This window comes from Corapipo altera, unplaced genomic scaffold (genome assembly GCF_003945725.1).
Source record: "Corapipo altera isolate COAL_440 unplaced genomic scaffold, ASM394572v1 0, whole genome shotgun sequence".
Taxonomy (NCBI): Eukaryota; Metazoa; Chordata; class Aves; order Passeriformes; family Pipridae; genus Corapipo; species Corapipo altera.
Genome location: NW_020884872.1, coordinates 59,219,029 through 59,235,628, shown reverse-complemented (window position 1 = coordinate 59,235,628; position 16,600 = coordinate 59,219,029). Strand labels below are relative to the sequence as shown.

General features: G+C 37.1%; 1 protein-coding gene across 3 annotated transcripts in view; it reads left to right on the top strand.

The window, feature by feature from the left end:
* Window positions 1-16,600, top strand: part of DGKH (diacylglycerol kinase eta) — a 167,092-nt gene that overhangs the window by 74,673 nt on the left and 75,819 nt on the right. For all 3 annotated transcript variants that reach the window (XM_027649738.1, XM_027649729.1, XM_027649747.1), the window contains exons 3-4: window positions 11,004-11,114; window positions 13,362-13,442. In XM_027649738.1, the coding sequence (XP_027505539.1) occupies window positions 11,004-11,114; window positions 13,362-13,442 (192 nt within the window). The remainder of the gene's footprint in view (window positions 1-11,003; window positions 11,115-13,361; window positions 13,443-16,600) is intronic.

Here is a 16,600-nt window from a genome sequence, read left to right as displayed (position 1 = left end):
ATATACAGCCAGAGAAGAGGTTCCTTGATGGGTAGACAAGCATGAGCCACATTGTATAAAACTCCGAGAAGTACTGGTCTGCCCTGTTCTGGTCAGAGATGTTTGTTTCTGGAGAAGAAGCTTTACAGTGTTTTCTGAATGAGAGAAAATAGCATGTACATGAATGAGCCTGGTCACAAAGGGAATGTGAATTCAAAAGTAATTACAGGCTCTTATTTCCTGTCAGTAAATAGAGGGGAAGGGAGAGTCTGTTGTGTGTTATTTTTCTGCTTTCCAGTCTACTTGTCTCAAAAGAGAGAATTTCCTCTTTTCACCAGGGTTGCTGCTAAAGGCTGGGAAGGAAAATATGATTTTACCATGAGAATCACTAGAAACAGCTGAAACCCTGTCCTTTATTAAAAGCATGTGGCTGTTTTGGGCAATTCATAGGGTGATAGAATAGTTTGGGTAGGAAGGCACCTTAAAGATCATCTAGTTCCAACCCCCCGCCTTGGGACAGGGACACTTTCCACGAGACCAAGTTGCTCAAAGCCCCATCCAACCTGGCCTTGAAAACTTCCAGGGATGGGAAATCCACAACTTCCTTGGGCAACATATGCCAGTGACTCACCACCCTCACAGTAAAGAATTTCTTTCTTGTATCTAAACTAAACCTACCCTGTTTCAGTTTAAAGCCATTCCTCCTTGTCCTATCACTACATGCCCATGTCCCTTTTTCATAAGCTCCTTTTAAGTACTAAAATTAGCCAGCACTCTTGTAGTAATAAACTGTTTCCAAAATTTGTAGTGGTTCAGTAGGTACACATGTAATGTTTATACGTAGCTGCAAAAGCAAGTGAATGTATCAGCATAATGTCTCTTCAAGGTGAGGAAGTATTATTCTTCATCTGTCTGTTCAGAATAGAGGTGCAATGAATAAGCCACCTACAAGAGGTTACCAAGGACTGTTAGTGGCCTGGAAGTAAACTTCAGATCTGTTTGGCACAGTACTATATCACAAACTTTTAATTTTTTCCAAAATACACGAAGCTACAAAATACCTACTAAATTTAATAACTGTAAAAGAATTAAAATACAGTAACTGAAACTAGGATTTTTGCTGCCAATTTAGGCTCCAGATATTGTCTAGAAATGCTAGATTTTCATACAAGAAAATCTGCATTGGGAAGAAAATGTTGTAAGGAATGTTTGTAAGGAGTTATAGGAAAAGCAGTCTTGGAAAAAAGGTGTGGTTTTACTACAGGGAATTTCACTTTTAGATTTAATGGAAGGTAGAGTGAAAGACAGAGAGTAGCAATCTGGCTGTTTGAGATAGTCCTACAGTCTTAATAGCAGTCTGCTGCATGGATGAACAAGGTGTTTCTGAAAAAACCTACATAGAAAGGAAGAGTACAAAAGGCAGAAGCACTGACAGGTGACCCAGAAGGAATTCAGAGAAACAGTCATACAGGGCTGGGGTCAGTAAAGCCAAAGCCCACCTGGAGCAGAATCTGGCAAGGGATGTGAAGGCCAACAAGAAGCTCTTCTATAGGTACATCAGCAGAAGAGGGAAGACTAGGGTAAACTGCTGAATGAGTCAGGGGACTCATTAATCAGGGGCGTGGAAAAAGCCAAGATACTCAATCTTGGTCTTTGCTGTTCAGACCAGCCTTCTGCAATTCCAGGTGCCCCAAAGCAGTGGGAGGTGGAAGGTGAAGAAGGATCAAGTTTGGGAACACTTAAACTGCATTAACATAAGTATCTTGGCCCGAAACTGAGTATCTTGGGCTACATCTCCAAGTCCTAAGGGAACTGCTTGATGGCATTGCAAGGCTATTCTCCATTACCTTTGCAAGACAACTGGGGGAGGTTCTTGAGAACTGAAAGAAAGCAAATATCACTCATGTTCAGATAAAGCAAGAAGAAGGTACTGTGTAAGTACAGACCAGCCTGCCTCACCTCAGTCCCTTGGAAGGTGATGTAGCAAGAAGTCTTGTGATCAGTGGCACAGGTCAGTCACTACTGGTGTACCCCTCAGGTTGTTAGTGAGGACAGTGCTGTGTAACATCTCCATTAATGGCCAGGATGATAATGCAGAGTGTATATGGACAATACAAACTGAGGAGAAGTGGAGTGGCTGATACAGCAGATGGCTGTGCTGCCATACAGGGAGGGACAGGTTGGAGAAAGGGGCCAACAGAAACTTCATGAAGTTAACAAAGGCAACATCCTGCATCTGGGGAGGAAGAATCCCATCCCACTGTACCAGTGTACAGGCTGAGGGCTGACTGGTTGGAAAGCAGTGTGACAGCTTGGCAGAGAAAGGCCATGGGGCAATGAAGACCAACTGTGTGCTGGGCTGCATTAGGAGGAGTATTGCCAGCAGATCAAGGGAGATGACCCTCCGCTCAGCCCTGGTGAGGCCACACATGGAGTGCTGCATGCAGTTCTGGGCAGCTCAGTACAAGAGACACATGGACATGCTGGAAAGAGTACAGTGACAGGCCATGAAGATGATTAAAAGACTGGAGCATCTTTAATATGGCGGGAGTTTGAAAGAGCTGTGACTGCTTATCCTGGAGAAGAGAAGGCTGAGGGGGATGATATGAATATGTACAAATATCTGAGGAGTGTAAAGAGAACAGCCAGATGCAGTGGTGCCCAGTGAGAGGACAAGAGGCAATGGGCACAAATTGAAATACAGAAAATACCCTTTAAACACAAGAAAAAAACTATTTTTGACTTTTTTATTTTTCTCCCTGTTTTAAGGGTGATCAAGCACTCAAACAGGTTGCCTAGGGAATTTGTGGAGTCTCCATCCTTGGATATACCCCAAATTCTACTGGATATAGGTAGCCATGGCTGAACTGCTCTAGGTGACTGCTTTGTGAGGTGGAGTGGACTAGATGGATCTCCTAAGATCCCTTCCAACCTCAACTGTTCTGTGATTCTGCAACAACGATACTCCTTAATTGTGAATATATTTAATCTAAACCTGCAGTACCAGTATGAGTTACATATTACAAGTATTTAAAAATTTCTCTGTTATTCCTTGTCTCAAAATGCAGTTTTTTGTCCTGCAGCTTTGTTTACAGTTCTGTGCTTTTCAACGTTCTTTCCTGTAATTCTGATCTATAAGGATAGGGATTGGGAAGTTTTCTTTAGCTCCATTTTTATTACTTCTGAAGTCCCCATCTTTCAAAAAGCCATTTATGAACATTTTTGATTAAAATGAAATGCCACCTCTAGTAAGATCCTCAATAAAATACTGAGAAATCACAGCCAGACTCATATGGAGGAGAATAAAGAAGGTATTTTTTTCAGTGTGGAGATCGTAGAACCCACAGTAACTGATTTGCCTCAGGTCACGCATAAAACCTGCAGTCAAGCTGGGAATAGATTTCCAGCCTCTGGAATAGCCGTCCTATATTTCTGCTTCCTCTAAATAGTTTTGATGATAATCAAAAGGGTTTTTCATTGTCTATAAACAATTAGCTCTTCTAAGTGCTTGTTGCTGTACATTCTTTTGCTGTACATGTTTTTTTTCTGTGTTGGGTATTTCACTAGTATAATTTTACTGTCATCACTCAAATTAGATTTCCAGCCTTCTCACTTAAAGATGAATTTTTTGGTAGTGGGAAATACATTAATATTTGTCTCTGTATAGGTAAGTGAGAGATCCTTACATTTGAGTTATTATGGAATTAAAGGTTTTATTGACTTAGCTATTCTTGAAGTAGAGTATTAAGCTAAGACTGTTACTGGGAAAATACTAGAAATGTAATTCAAAGCATGATTAATTTGTGTCCAGGATTTTATTTGCCATACAGTAAACCAAAATTAGGGCCAGTATAGACTTCCAATGTAGTGCAGCCACTGAATTAGATTAAAGCATGTAGTCTCTGTATCTGTGGAAATCAGAAACACTATAAAAATTCAGGAATGCTTGGATACTCTGTTAATAAATTTTCCTGTTTCTAATTCTAAATATATCAGGATTTTGCAGATCACAGGGCTATAGCATCCGTGAAACTTGTGTCAATTTGTCTCTATAGACTTGAGTATTGAGTAAAATACCAACTGCAGTGACCAATCACTGTCTAACAGTGACTGGTCATTTAGAAAAGGTTGAGGAGTGAATGGATGGGATGGTATTTTTACATTTGTCATCAAAATCAGTTAGACTTAGTTGGTTTAAATCTGTCTAGTCAGAGCATGTGTAATTTAAGCACAACAACTATTGAAGCTCCAAATGGTAGCAGTAAAATACTGCTCTAAGTTAGCTGAGTTGTGTAATAACACCAAGACTCTTAAATCTTGGGCACAAGTCACAGTCCTGTGAAGTGTTTTATCCTTTTTCAGTGTATTGCACCTGTTTCCTGCCCTGATTAATGAGAACAGAGAATGAGATCAACATGTTGTACACGAATGGAAGTTAAGAGTTTAAATACTTGAACTGCAGATAAAGTTTCTTCTCCGTACATACAATCTAGTATCGATTTATATCCAAAATAGGGGTTTTGTTTCTTTGTTTATTTTTTCCTAATGTAATGTTTTATCCTAATATGGAAATATGTTATTCATTTTTGATAAGTGCTACAACCTCTATTTTTAAATCAATCTGCTAATTGAATTTGACCTTGCTACAAAGATATTTTTATTATGGCAATTTATCTGCAATTTCATATTTACTTAATGTCTTACTACATTAGCATATATTCCAATTACAGGAAGCCAAAAGCTTTTTTTTTATTATGTATTTTAACAATAGTAATGCAAAATCTGTTTCCTCAGCATAGGCTGGGAGGGAACATGAAGGGAGAATGAGGTTGAGGAAGAAGTGCACTGCATAAGCTGTATAATTGCATTTATTTGTACTACAGTTTCAGTTACGCTGGAGTCCATCCACATGTGGACTATAAGAATAACTTTGGAAAAACATATTATTTATTATCATACAGAAATGGTTATGCTTAATCACAGGTTGTCGTGGGGAGTCTGTGTGTGGGTGTGGCTGGCTTTCATTCTGAGATATTGGAAAGCTGTTTTCTCAAATCTGGGTAGTCTGGTTTGTTTCTTTAATGAGACAGGGATAATTGTTATCAACCATGACAGACTGAGCACATGCAACTTGCTACATTTTGTGATTTCTCTGTCACTAATGTAACCTGTAGGATGTGTTAACAGCAGCAGCCTGGGGCGTCTCAGTTGAGGCAAGCATGGTGCTTTAGGTACCCCATGATACAGCTCCACTGAGCTACCATTTCTTGATAGTACTTCTTTTTCTTAAGGTTTTCTTGAAATTAAAGCAATGTTCATATTGTTTTTCAACTTTATTTCGACGACTTTAGCTGTATAAATTCATAGGTTCTTTGTTTGGTTTTAATTTTCAGATGTTAGGCTCCTTTCATTATGAACAGGAATCTTCAATAAAAATGTGATCTTGCGCTGAGCAGCTGATGAAGTTTTTATTCTTGGTTGTTAAAAATCTATTTTTATTTTGACATAACTAATGAAAAATCTATCAGCATAAGTGACAATAGTGGAAGCTGCTATACAGAGATTGTTAAGAAAATCACAAGCTTGGAGTTCCCGAGTCATAATTTTAATAAAAATCAGGTGTTTGATTGTCACATTTTTAATAATAAAAATAATTCTTGATCCACTGAACACATGGAATATTTTAAGGGGCTATGAGTTAATATGAGCTGTGAGACTTTATCTTGTAACACAGCGAAGACACTGTCTACCTAAAGCCATACCTGTGCAGACGGTGAAAATGTACCAAACTGTTCACAACACTAAAAAGAAGAGAGTAGGTTTTATTTCCATACTCAACTTCGCAAAGTCACAGGAATAGAAAGTATCACAGGAGGGAGTTGAACAATATTGAATAAATAATATCATAGTATTCTCTCCCTCTCTCTTTTTCTTTTTTTTTCTGTAATGGCCTGGTCTGTCAACAATCCAAATACTAGTTGTTTTGGTAAATGAGGGCGTAGGCCCACTTACAAATACAAACATCAGACTTGAAAGCAAAAGAGATGCTATCTACATAGCAGGACAAATTCAGCTTTTGCAGTTTTTTGCTGGGTTATGAAAATGATCCACTTTAAACAGTGGAATAGAAAGGCTGTTCAGGAGCAGCACATGAATCTGGTGGCAGTCCATTCCCCTGGTACTTCCCCATGGCAAATTAAAGGAACCACATACAGATATGGTGTTCTTGAATTTGTATGTTCCTTTTTTTGTACTTGCTGTCTGCCTCTGCCATTTCTTGTGACAGCAAGCTTCATGGAATCACCACCTGCTATGTAAAGATGTGCTGCTTTTTATCTTTGTTAAGCTGATCTCAATATAGTTTCATCACATTTCTCCTATTATAATATTGCAGGCTTTGGTGAGCAATAGTTCTGCAGTCACCTTACTCTTCATTAATGCTTTTTTAATCATTGATCATATTACCCCCTTAGTCTTCTGCTCTTCAAACTGAAGAGTTCCAGCTGGTTTTAGTCTCTTGTAAGACAGCTGCTGTTCTGTGAATTATTTGTGTTGCACTGCTCTGTACCTTCTCTTAACCCCATTTCTTGAGCTGGAAAGATCAGAACTGTCTGGTACAACACTGTTATATAGCAGCAAAATTATATTATCTGTCTTGGTTTTGTTGCTTTTCTTAGTGACAACCAAAGTCTTCTGGCATTTCTGGCTGTGGTTGAGCTTGGAGAGCTGTGAATTGTAGCTCCCGGATCTCTTCTTCACTCAAAGTTGGTGTGAGAATGTTAGTGAGGTTTGTGAGGTTTAGATTTTTTCTCTGAAGCAACTTTCAGTTCATAACATGCCCCTTTTCCCAAATCAATTCTAACAAAATTTCTTCAGTATTCTTTGGCAGGAAGCCTTGCCAAAGGCTTTTTGAGAATCCGGGTCTACAGGATCTTCATTTACCCATGTGCTTTCCTCTACACTTTCTGAACTCATGGTAGGTAGCAGGACAGTATTTTCCTTTACAAAAGCAGTGTTGTCTTTTTCCTGCCAGATATGCATGGGCTCAGCAATATTCTTTTGTATGGACTCTACTGTCTTACTAGGAGTAGATGTTTAGTAACAGTGGTCCTTTCAGAACCTCCAAGGCTCTCAGTTTGGTGTCATCTGGTCCACATGACTTAGAGATTTGACTGGTCTAGTACTTCCTGTACATGCCCTTCATGTCGATGAAGCTGTTCTGATGTTACAGAGAACATTCTGTGTGAGATACCATCTCATCATCTTCACTGGTAAAGACAGATGCCAAGAATTTGAAGAGCTTCTTTGCTGTGATCTTATCCTTGAGTATCCTTTTGTACCCCTGTTGGAAAATGATCCTGCCAACCTGCTAGCTGTCTTTCATCTTTTAAGTATTTATGAACATTTTAGTCAAAGTATGAGCATCTGTTGTAAGGTGATCTTAAAATTCTTCTTCACCCTCTTAATTTCCTGTTTACATTTGACTGCACTGTTTTATGGTCTTTCCTGTTACCATTTTCATCCTCCTCACTTTCAGAAATTTCCTCATGTTGTTTTTCTCACTCTCCTGACACATTTTGAGCAGAATGTCCACTTATATACATGAAAGGGGACACAGGGAAGAGCTTTATCTTTAATCATTCAGTGTTTTAGCTTGCAGTTGCCAATAATGGGTCCATAATCAGTTAACTGTTTTTTAAATTCAGAATATTTTATCCTTTCTTTGGGTCTTTCAAGCAGCATCAAAAGTAGAAAATTTGTCTTTTGCAGAAATGTGGGACTTTATAAAGTGAGTGAATTAGATGTAAGGCAAGTTGGTTGCCTTTGAAATGAAAACTGTTAGTTTTGAATTTTCAAGTGTTATATACTGGATATTTTAAAATCTGCTGATATGTTAGCTCCCATTTTTAGTAATCAAAATACCCACAAATCCATTTTTTTTGTCATGTAGATTTTGGAGATGTAGAGTTGCATTCAACATTCTTCCATAATTGAACACGTGTACACTTTCTTAATTTTATGAAAAGTTACTTTTATAATTAGATTTCTTCAGGAAAATATGCCACTGTGGAGCACTGTGATGTTGTGATTGTAACATTGTAAATAATTTTCCTTTATTAATGGCTAAAGTAGTAAAGATTGTTAGTAATTTTATAATAGTTATTCTATTCTATTCTGCTCTCTTCTAATTATAGTCCCATCCTTCTAGAGGGGCCTTGTATTACTAGATGATACAAAATGCGGTATGGGGAGTTTAGAGATTTTGGCAAGCTGATGAGAGGTGATTCTGTAAAAAGTGAGAAGTAGAGTGGGATTGTGGGATCAGCACTTCTTTTTTCTCCTAAATTACAATAGGAATGTAGTTAATATAATTGGAGTGATTATTGCTTATGCTTCAGATTTAATGTCCAGCTGAGCTTAATTATAAAAAGGTTTCTCAGAACAGTGAGATCTTGGAGCACTGTCTTAATTGCCATTGGGAGAAGAAAAGGAACTGATTGATTTCTTAAGGTGTAGTTGTAGCCTGATCAATGCTTTTGAATATGACCTTTTGAATATGTTTGTAGTCAATAATGTGGACCCAAATTCAACAATCTGAGAAGTCCCTTCCAATCCCAAATTACTGGAAGTGCTTTAACTTGGTTATAGACTTGGGAGAGCATTATTAACAGATTACCTTATAACTCAATTGGCAGATGGAATTTTCAACTTCATTTTAAAGTGTAAATAAAGTTAATTAAGGATATTTGGCTAAAGCTTTGTGCTCAATTTTAATGCCTGCAGCCATGGAATTGTCTGCTTAAGATGTCCAAACTCAGCTCAATATAGTTATTGGTGGTAAAACGTAAAGTTCAGATGTATACTTCTTGAAGTGCTTACACTTCTTGGGTAAATGTTTACCAGTCTAGTATTTTTTGAAAATTTTGATAAAAAAATAAATTCTGTAGAACCTGCATGGCTATTTACTGCCAGCTTTAGGAAGTTAATTTTAAATAGCTGATTTGCAAAATAGATTTAATTTTGAAGTTATTGGTTTGATATTAGAGATATTGGTATTTAATGGACAAGTAGAAATAGAAAATGGTTTATATAGGCATGAAAATGACATGAAAGAGTTAACTAATTCTATAGTGAGTAATAGTGCAAGGTTTGGGGTGATTTATGTTCTTGGAACAGAGTTTATAATACCAGAAAGTATTCAGCATAATATATGTTCTGTGTACCCTAATACACATAGTGTGTTTTAGGGAATGTGGATTTCCTTCCATTTTGGAAATTTTTCCAGTAAGTCAGCACCTGCCATGAATGCGGAGTACTGATTCCTTGGAACTGCATTTCTCTGGTCTTAACATCTTCTGACCCTTAATAAACAGACAAGTCATCTATTCCCATCCCATGTGATGAGCTTCTGAAATCTCAGAGAGTGATGTGAAGCACAGGTGCTACATGGCTACAATAGGCAGCTTTGAATAAGCACTTGTATTCACTAACTGATTAAATCTATTTATGTAATGTAAAGCTATCTTATCTTAGAGTCTGGTCAGAAAATTGCAAACTGTCTTAAGATGGTGTGTGATGAGCAAACCTTTTCCCCTTAGCTAGAGCAGGAGGGCTGACTGAATGCATTGGTCCAGATTGCTGGCACGTGAAGCAAACTGTGATAAATCTGAACTTTCAGCTGTGATGTTTGATCTGAGAGGGTTGCTTTTTTGAGAGCATTTATTCAATAGCTTTGTGATCGTTGGACCATATTCTTAGTTTGTGACGTTAGGACTATCTAAATGAAGGGTGCAATCTGGGTACATAACAGGAACGTTTCTCATTTCAAGGAAATGGTAGGAACATTAAAGTGCTTTCTGCTTTTTCTGTGTTTTCATTATTTAATGCAAGGCATTAAAGTTACGGAGAACGTGACATCTGAGAACGGAAGAAGATGTTTATGAGCTTTAGGTCAGGTCTTGGTTAAGTTTCCAAAAGATGTGTGATAACTTCAAATGATATTTATATCACATTGTCTAGAAATTGTATTATAAGACTCTCATTACATTATTACACTAAAAATTGGAAATATTCTGAAAAAGGTAATTTTGGAATATAATATAAAAATGTACTTGCTTTTTCTCATACCTTTTGTGTGCTTCAAAACTGAAGAAAATCTATTTTGAGACTCGTGCAATTAGTATGCTGTGTCATGTCATTTTGTCTGATTAAGTGGAGAATTTCTGTAATTGCTTGGATGAATCCCACACACACTGGTGAAAGAAGCATACACATTTAAAGTATACTAATATGTCTCTTACTCATTTCAAAAATGGGCTTTATATGAGCAGGTTTTAGTCTGCAGTGGAAAGATTAGGATCAGCGAATCATTTTTTGCCTAAAAATATTTGCGTGGTAAAAATATCCCTAGCTGTCACTGCTCTTGCACTTCCCATATAATAATTATCCGTAATGGTAAGCTGATTTCATGTTGAAGGCTGTAGTTCAGCAAGGCACTTGAAGTCATGCATGACTTGCATAATACTGGATCGTTCCCTCTGTTTAAAAGGTGTAATTCATGTGCTTGAGTCAGACACACATTTAAGTACCTTGTTGAATTATTGGCTATGTGCAAATTGTTTTTCTTCTCAATATAATCAAATTTGGAACTGGAAATTACCTTCTGTACATGCCTTTAGCATTCTTTTTCTGAGTTGTGCCAACATCAGTTGTTGATCACTTCAATATTTGTGAGTTTGCAGCTATCCAGGCAATTGAATTATTTTGTATTCATCTTTATGTGCCGCTCAACTACCTTTTCCATTTACATTTAAAGTTAGCATTTTGCCAACATTGTTATTGTTAAAAGAATAGCAATGCAAAATGTGGTTGTCCAGAGAATTAGTCTCAATTTAATGTGAATAAATACAAGTTTAAATGTTATATGAGGTGTAACATAAATTTTGAAAAGTGTAATTTTAATCTATATATGTAGCTATTTCTATATGTATTTATCTTGTCTTCTGTATTTTAATATTTTCCAGACAAGTATAAAAGAAGGATTACTACTGAAACAAACCAGCTCTTTTCAAAGGTGGAAAAAGCGTTATTTCAAACTTCGAGGTCGTACACTTTATTATGCTAAGGACTCAAAGGTAATTGTATGTTGTTAGTATCTAATGCCATACACATGTAACTTAATTTTGTTTAGATTTGTAAGTCAAATAATAACAATAATAAACAATGATTAAAGTCCAATAATAACAATAATAAACAATGTTAAATTAACCTTACTAAGGGATGTTGGTGATTTCTGTTGTTGTTTTTTTAAATGAACTTTATCACAGTAATTTTAACCTTTTTGGCTATTCAGACAAATAATAAACTTATTTTAAGGAGTTGGGGATTCTTTTGGGGGAATGGCTCTCAGAAAGTTAAAAAAGTAAAAACTGCATAATGCTTAGAAATTATCCCTCAAGCTGAATTCTATTAAATCTTCTAGTTTGATGCCCATATTACTGTTGAAGGGATAAAAATAGTTATGTGAAACCAAGATAGGCTAATTTTCTGCCAAAACTGATATATAAGGGAAAAAGTTGTTTCTCATCAATTGAATTTTATTTGGTGGGAAAATTGGAGGTGAGCAGAGGGGAATACTTGTCTTTTTTTTTGAAAGGCATTTTCTCCCTCCCCTCAAGGCCAGGACTGAAGCATTTTGGCTTGTTGGGCTGACTCAGATTGTGCTGTTCCATTGCAGTGGGTACTACTTTCCTTTACTCTGTGGGGTTGGAGCACCTCAGGAGAGCTGTAGGTGAGGTGCTTCAGGTCTCTGTCATCTTCTATAACCTGACCTTCTCAATAAAACTCTTTCTAAGGCATAGAGATCTCTCTTTCTAGGACTACAGGACTGTAATTGCATGCTGCACAGTTGTGTGTCTGTAATGAATCAAAAAAAAGTATCATCATTCCAGTGAGTCCAGTGCTGAAGTTACCTCTTTTGTCTCACCTCTCTGCACTTGGTGCTACCACAAGCAGTTTATATAGAGAATAAACATGGCAGATAAGAGCTTTGAGAAGGGCAATGTCAACTCACAATATGATGCTGAGCTGTTCTGAAAATGTGAGCCTACACTGTTAGATGAGGAATATGGGCTATTTGTACACTCTAGGTCTATGTTCTTGCTATTTTGGGAGCCATGGAACTGTTGGAGTGTGTCCAGAGAAGGGTCTTGAAGATGATCAGAGTGCTGGAGCACTTCTCTTATGAAGACAGGCAGAAATAGCTGGGGTTATTCAGCCTGGAGAAGAGCAGGCTCTGGGCACCTCATAGCAGACTTCCAGTACCTACAGGGGCTACAAGAGAACTGGGACTTTTGAAAAGTGCGTGTAGTGATAGGACAAGGGAGAATGGCTTTAAACTGAAAGAGGAGAGATTTGGATATTAGATTCAAGGAAAAAATTCTTGACAGTGAGGTTGGTGAGACACTGGAACAGGTTGCCCAGAGAAGGTGTGGTTGCCCTATCCTTGCAAGTGTTCAAGACCAGGTTGGATGGGCCTTTGAGCAACCTGGACCATGGCAGGGAGGCTTGGAACTAGATGATCTTTAAGGTCCCTTCCAGCCAAAACCATTCTGTGATTCTATAACAAAGATGAGAAAAGAAGGTGTTATGAGTAAGCAATACTCATAACAATAAAGTACAAATACGCTGTAAGGTTGAATCCAGACATGCTGGAACTCCCCCAGCATGGATTCTCCCTCGCATGGCATGGAAGATGAAAAATATCATAGGGCTAAAAAAAGAAGCATTTTTGTTCGTGTTCCCTTCTATGCTTCAAAACCCATCATGCGCATAACAGAACCTAATTAATACTTTGCCAGAGGCTGGGGTGTTTACAGTAGACATATATTTATTTTATTGGAACATGAAACAACAGAGTGGAAGGGATCTCTTCAGGCCCTTGAGCTCCATTTTTTGGTATGGATACTGTATCATAGGTTTCTTCAGGAATTTAGAGTTCCATCCTAATACTGATGAATTAATTTATGTTTTACTAAGTGTGAATCTCATTCCTGTGACACCACATTTATGCTACACAGTAGAGACCCTAAAGCTGCATCTTTTTAAAAAAACCCTTCTGTTAAAAGAGATTTTACACTATAATTTTGGAGCCATTTTTTCATGCTGTCATGTACTCTTAGATAGCAAATAAGACTGTATTTAGGGGCCAGCTATGAAGGATATCAAATCATCAGTGTGTTCTATTTTTTCACTGTGGGTTTTTTTTCTATTTTTATTTTCTAACTGGAATGGATACAATGGAATTAAAGCACATATTGTGAGCATACCTGAAAGTGGACTCAGACTTAATTTAATGCTTCTGTGTTCTTTACCATTCACAGTCTCTAATATTTGATGAAGTTGACCTGTCAGATGCCAGCGTAGCTGAATCGAGCACAAAAAATGTCAACAACAGCTTCACGGTATGGAACAATTTTAATACTGTTCTTGAAAGCTGTGGATAGACTGTTACTAAGAAAATCAAGAATCCTCTCAATTGCTTATTTTCCTCCATTTGGAAATAAAATGTCTTTTATTTGGAAATGCTATAATGTATGAGAACAGTATCACATCAACTATAGAACATTTTATTTCAGTGATTTTTTTAGCAGAAGTGTCAGATAACAGTTGCTTCAAAAGATGATGGTATAAGGAACTAAAAATACATCAAGATTCAGTATTAGTACTTTTATAGTACTTACTAGTACAGCTTGGGTTTGTGATGTCATTTTTCTTTCAGGTGACATGCTGAATTAAATCAAATGTAATTGTGTTTTTGTTTTAATTTCTTATCATAACATTTTTGATTTTCCATCATATTGAAGTGTATTTTTTTTTTCATTGCCTGTCAAAACCCTGTGTATTTCCAAGTCATGTGGAAAAGCTGTCCTTACAGTCATACCTTGATTCTGATACTGGTGTAAAAAACATAGTGTTCATAAATTCCTGTTTCTGTAAGTTTACAGGTGTGTTTTACATTTATTGTTCAACTGCTTTGTTAGAACTAAGTGATAATGTCTGCCAAAGTTGATTCTCAGGTAAACTGATTCTTAACCTCTGGAAAAGTAAATTTTTTGAACAAGAATTAGTTATGAAGAACACCATGGGTAAAGTTGACCTTCTGAAGGTCTTGACTTGTCCCACTGACTGCAGTGGCATCCTTTTTCTTAACCTGCATGTCCCATTGTTCTCTATTAAAGTGTTGATTTTCCATTTTTCTGAGAATTTTAATTCCACAGGTGGTCTGTATTACGAGTCTTGGTTTTTCTTCTCCAAGGCAGTCAAATGCAAGCCTCATGAAAGCTTTGTAGGTCTTCCTTATTCTAGTACCTCCCAGGCAGCTGCTGAAGTAGTAAGAGCACTTCAAAGACGTGCTCGTGTTGACCTGGACAGTCTGGCTTGTTGTATAAATCTAAGCTTCTTTACTGATCAAGAATGCGGTTAAAAAGAGTACTTTGACCCAAGGCCTCAGATCAGGTGGTGGCTGTGTAAGGTACCAGCTTGCTTTTGTAAAGGTTCTGTTGTCTAGAAGCTCTGTTCTTCAGAAATGTGCCATGTTTGAGGGTTTTTGCCCTGTTCTCTTTTTCCTTGTACAATGTTTGGTGTTTTGGTATTGTTTATAATCCTTTAGACCCATTCAGTATCTCATTCTTCATCAAAAGCATGATTCTAGTATCTAGACTTCTGGAGAAGACAGTAGTGAAAAAAGAAATCTCAGGGACTACAGCTTTAACAGCTGACATTGTTTATTTTCATGTCCTGGGTAATTTAGGGCAAGCAGTGTTTTCTCTAAGGAGTCTACAAATTCATTTTGAAAAATTATTTGGATTTAAAGCTCTCCTGTATTGAAGAGTCATCTGATTCGACTGTGAAATATGGTAATAGTCGTCATCTTGCTTAATCTTTTGGTATCTTCCTTTGTGTTTGCCTAACCCAGTATCCCAGCAACATAGTTCCGTGAAGTACGACATCTCTGACCTCGCCTGCACTGGGTTGGAGTCGGGATTGGAAGTGGAATGGGTGGTTAGTTGTCCAGCAATACTCCTTATGAATAAAAAGAAACATTTCTTTTTGCTTTTTATTTTCTTCCATCTTAAAAAGATAATCTTTGCCTTTCTTAAAATTATGAGGGTTTTTTAATTTATGTTCTAGATGCTCTGTTAGCTTTCTTTGTTAAAAAGCAAAAATTAAACCCTTAACTTTAGCCTTATCTAGTTAATGTCCTCCTCTTGTTTCTTTGTCCCAAGAGAGAATATTTTTAACACAAACTGATGTAGATGGAATATACTCCAAATGACCATTTTTCCAGGAAAATACACCTTTAAATATTTTTATTAAATTTTTTTTTTTTACAAATCCTTTTGTCATGTCATTTAAGTCCCCCCACTCCCCTCTATTTCCTACCCCCAGCTTGTAGAAGTTACTGGTTTGCCCTCTTTTGCCCTTTCTAGTTTGTCTGTTCAGAGGCAGAGGGGTGCGTGTCAAGATTTTCCATACTCTTTTATGGATAAAACTCAAGCCCTAAAATTAGTCATAACACACAGATTTAAGGTTGTTTATTTGTAATGCACAAGTTTGCAGAATATTTTGTGTAACTAAATATCACTGTTTATTCACCAGAATTACTTTTCCTTTCTTTCTGCAAACAAGTTGAGGTTAAGGGGAAAGTTGAGGTAAATAAATATCTGCCGATTAAAATGAGGAGCTGGTAAACTTAGATCATCTGTTTAATTTTTTTCTTTATTGCTGATGATGTTACTTTTCAATGAACAATCAGCTCACTTCTAGCAATTAGCTTCTAGTGCACAATCTTGCACTGGAATGCCTTTTAAGAGATTATAGGTGTTTTGTAGTTCTGAGCATCCTCACCTAGAGGTTATTAAATAGAACAAAAGGTGTCCCTTGACTTCAGAGTCTTTACATGACACTCAAGGCCAAATTCTTTGTACTGCCTTGTTAGGTACCAGTCTCCCAAGTCTATGAGAAGAGAAAAAGATAACTTTTAGCTTAAGTTTCTACCTCTGCCTTGTGTTTAATGATGAGGAACTGATGCACATTAACAAGGAAAAGAAAATCTGTAGGTGTTAACCATGATGCCTTTCAGTTGTTGAGCCCACGTGATTCTATAAAATGCCCTGGGTTATTATAAATCTATCCTAGAGTCTCAAGTTAAATACACAGGCATCATGTGACAGTGGCTGTATTTAATCCATCCAAAGTCTTGTTTGAAACATTTAAATCAGTTATGGGTTTTTTGGTGGTAAATGTGATGGAAAATAATAATTTTATGGTAGAAATACTGGCTTTGAGGCACTGCTTTGTACAGCTGGCTTTAGACATTTGGTTTGGGTTAGGTCAACTTTTAGTGCATCTAAAAATTACCTAAAGCCACAGACACTCATTTTCTTACTATATGTGTATTCAGAAAAGTGAAAATTCTGGCTAGATTAATTCTGTTATTTAATTGCATCTGAGAGTAAAAGAGGAAATAATTTCACTGTCATTCTGGAAGGTGCCCTCCAGGAATATGTTAATAACATACTGTATGACACACAGGATGGGGATTCAGCTTCCTCTGACT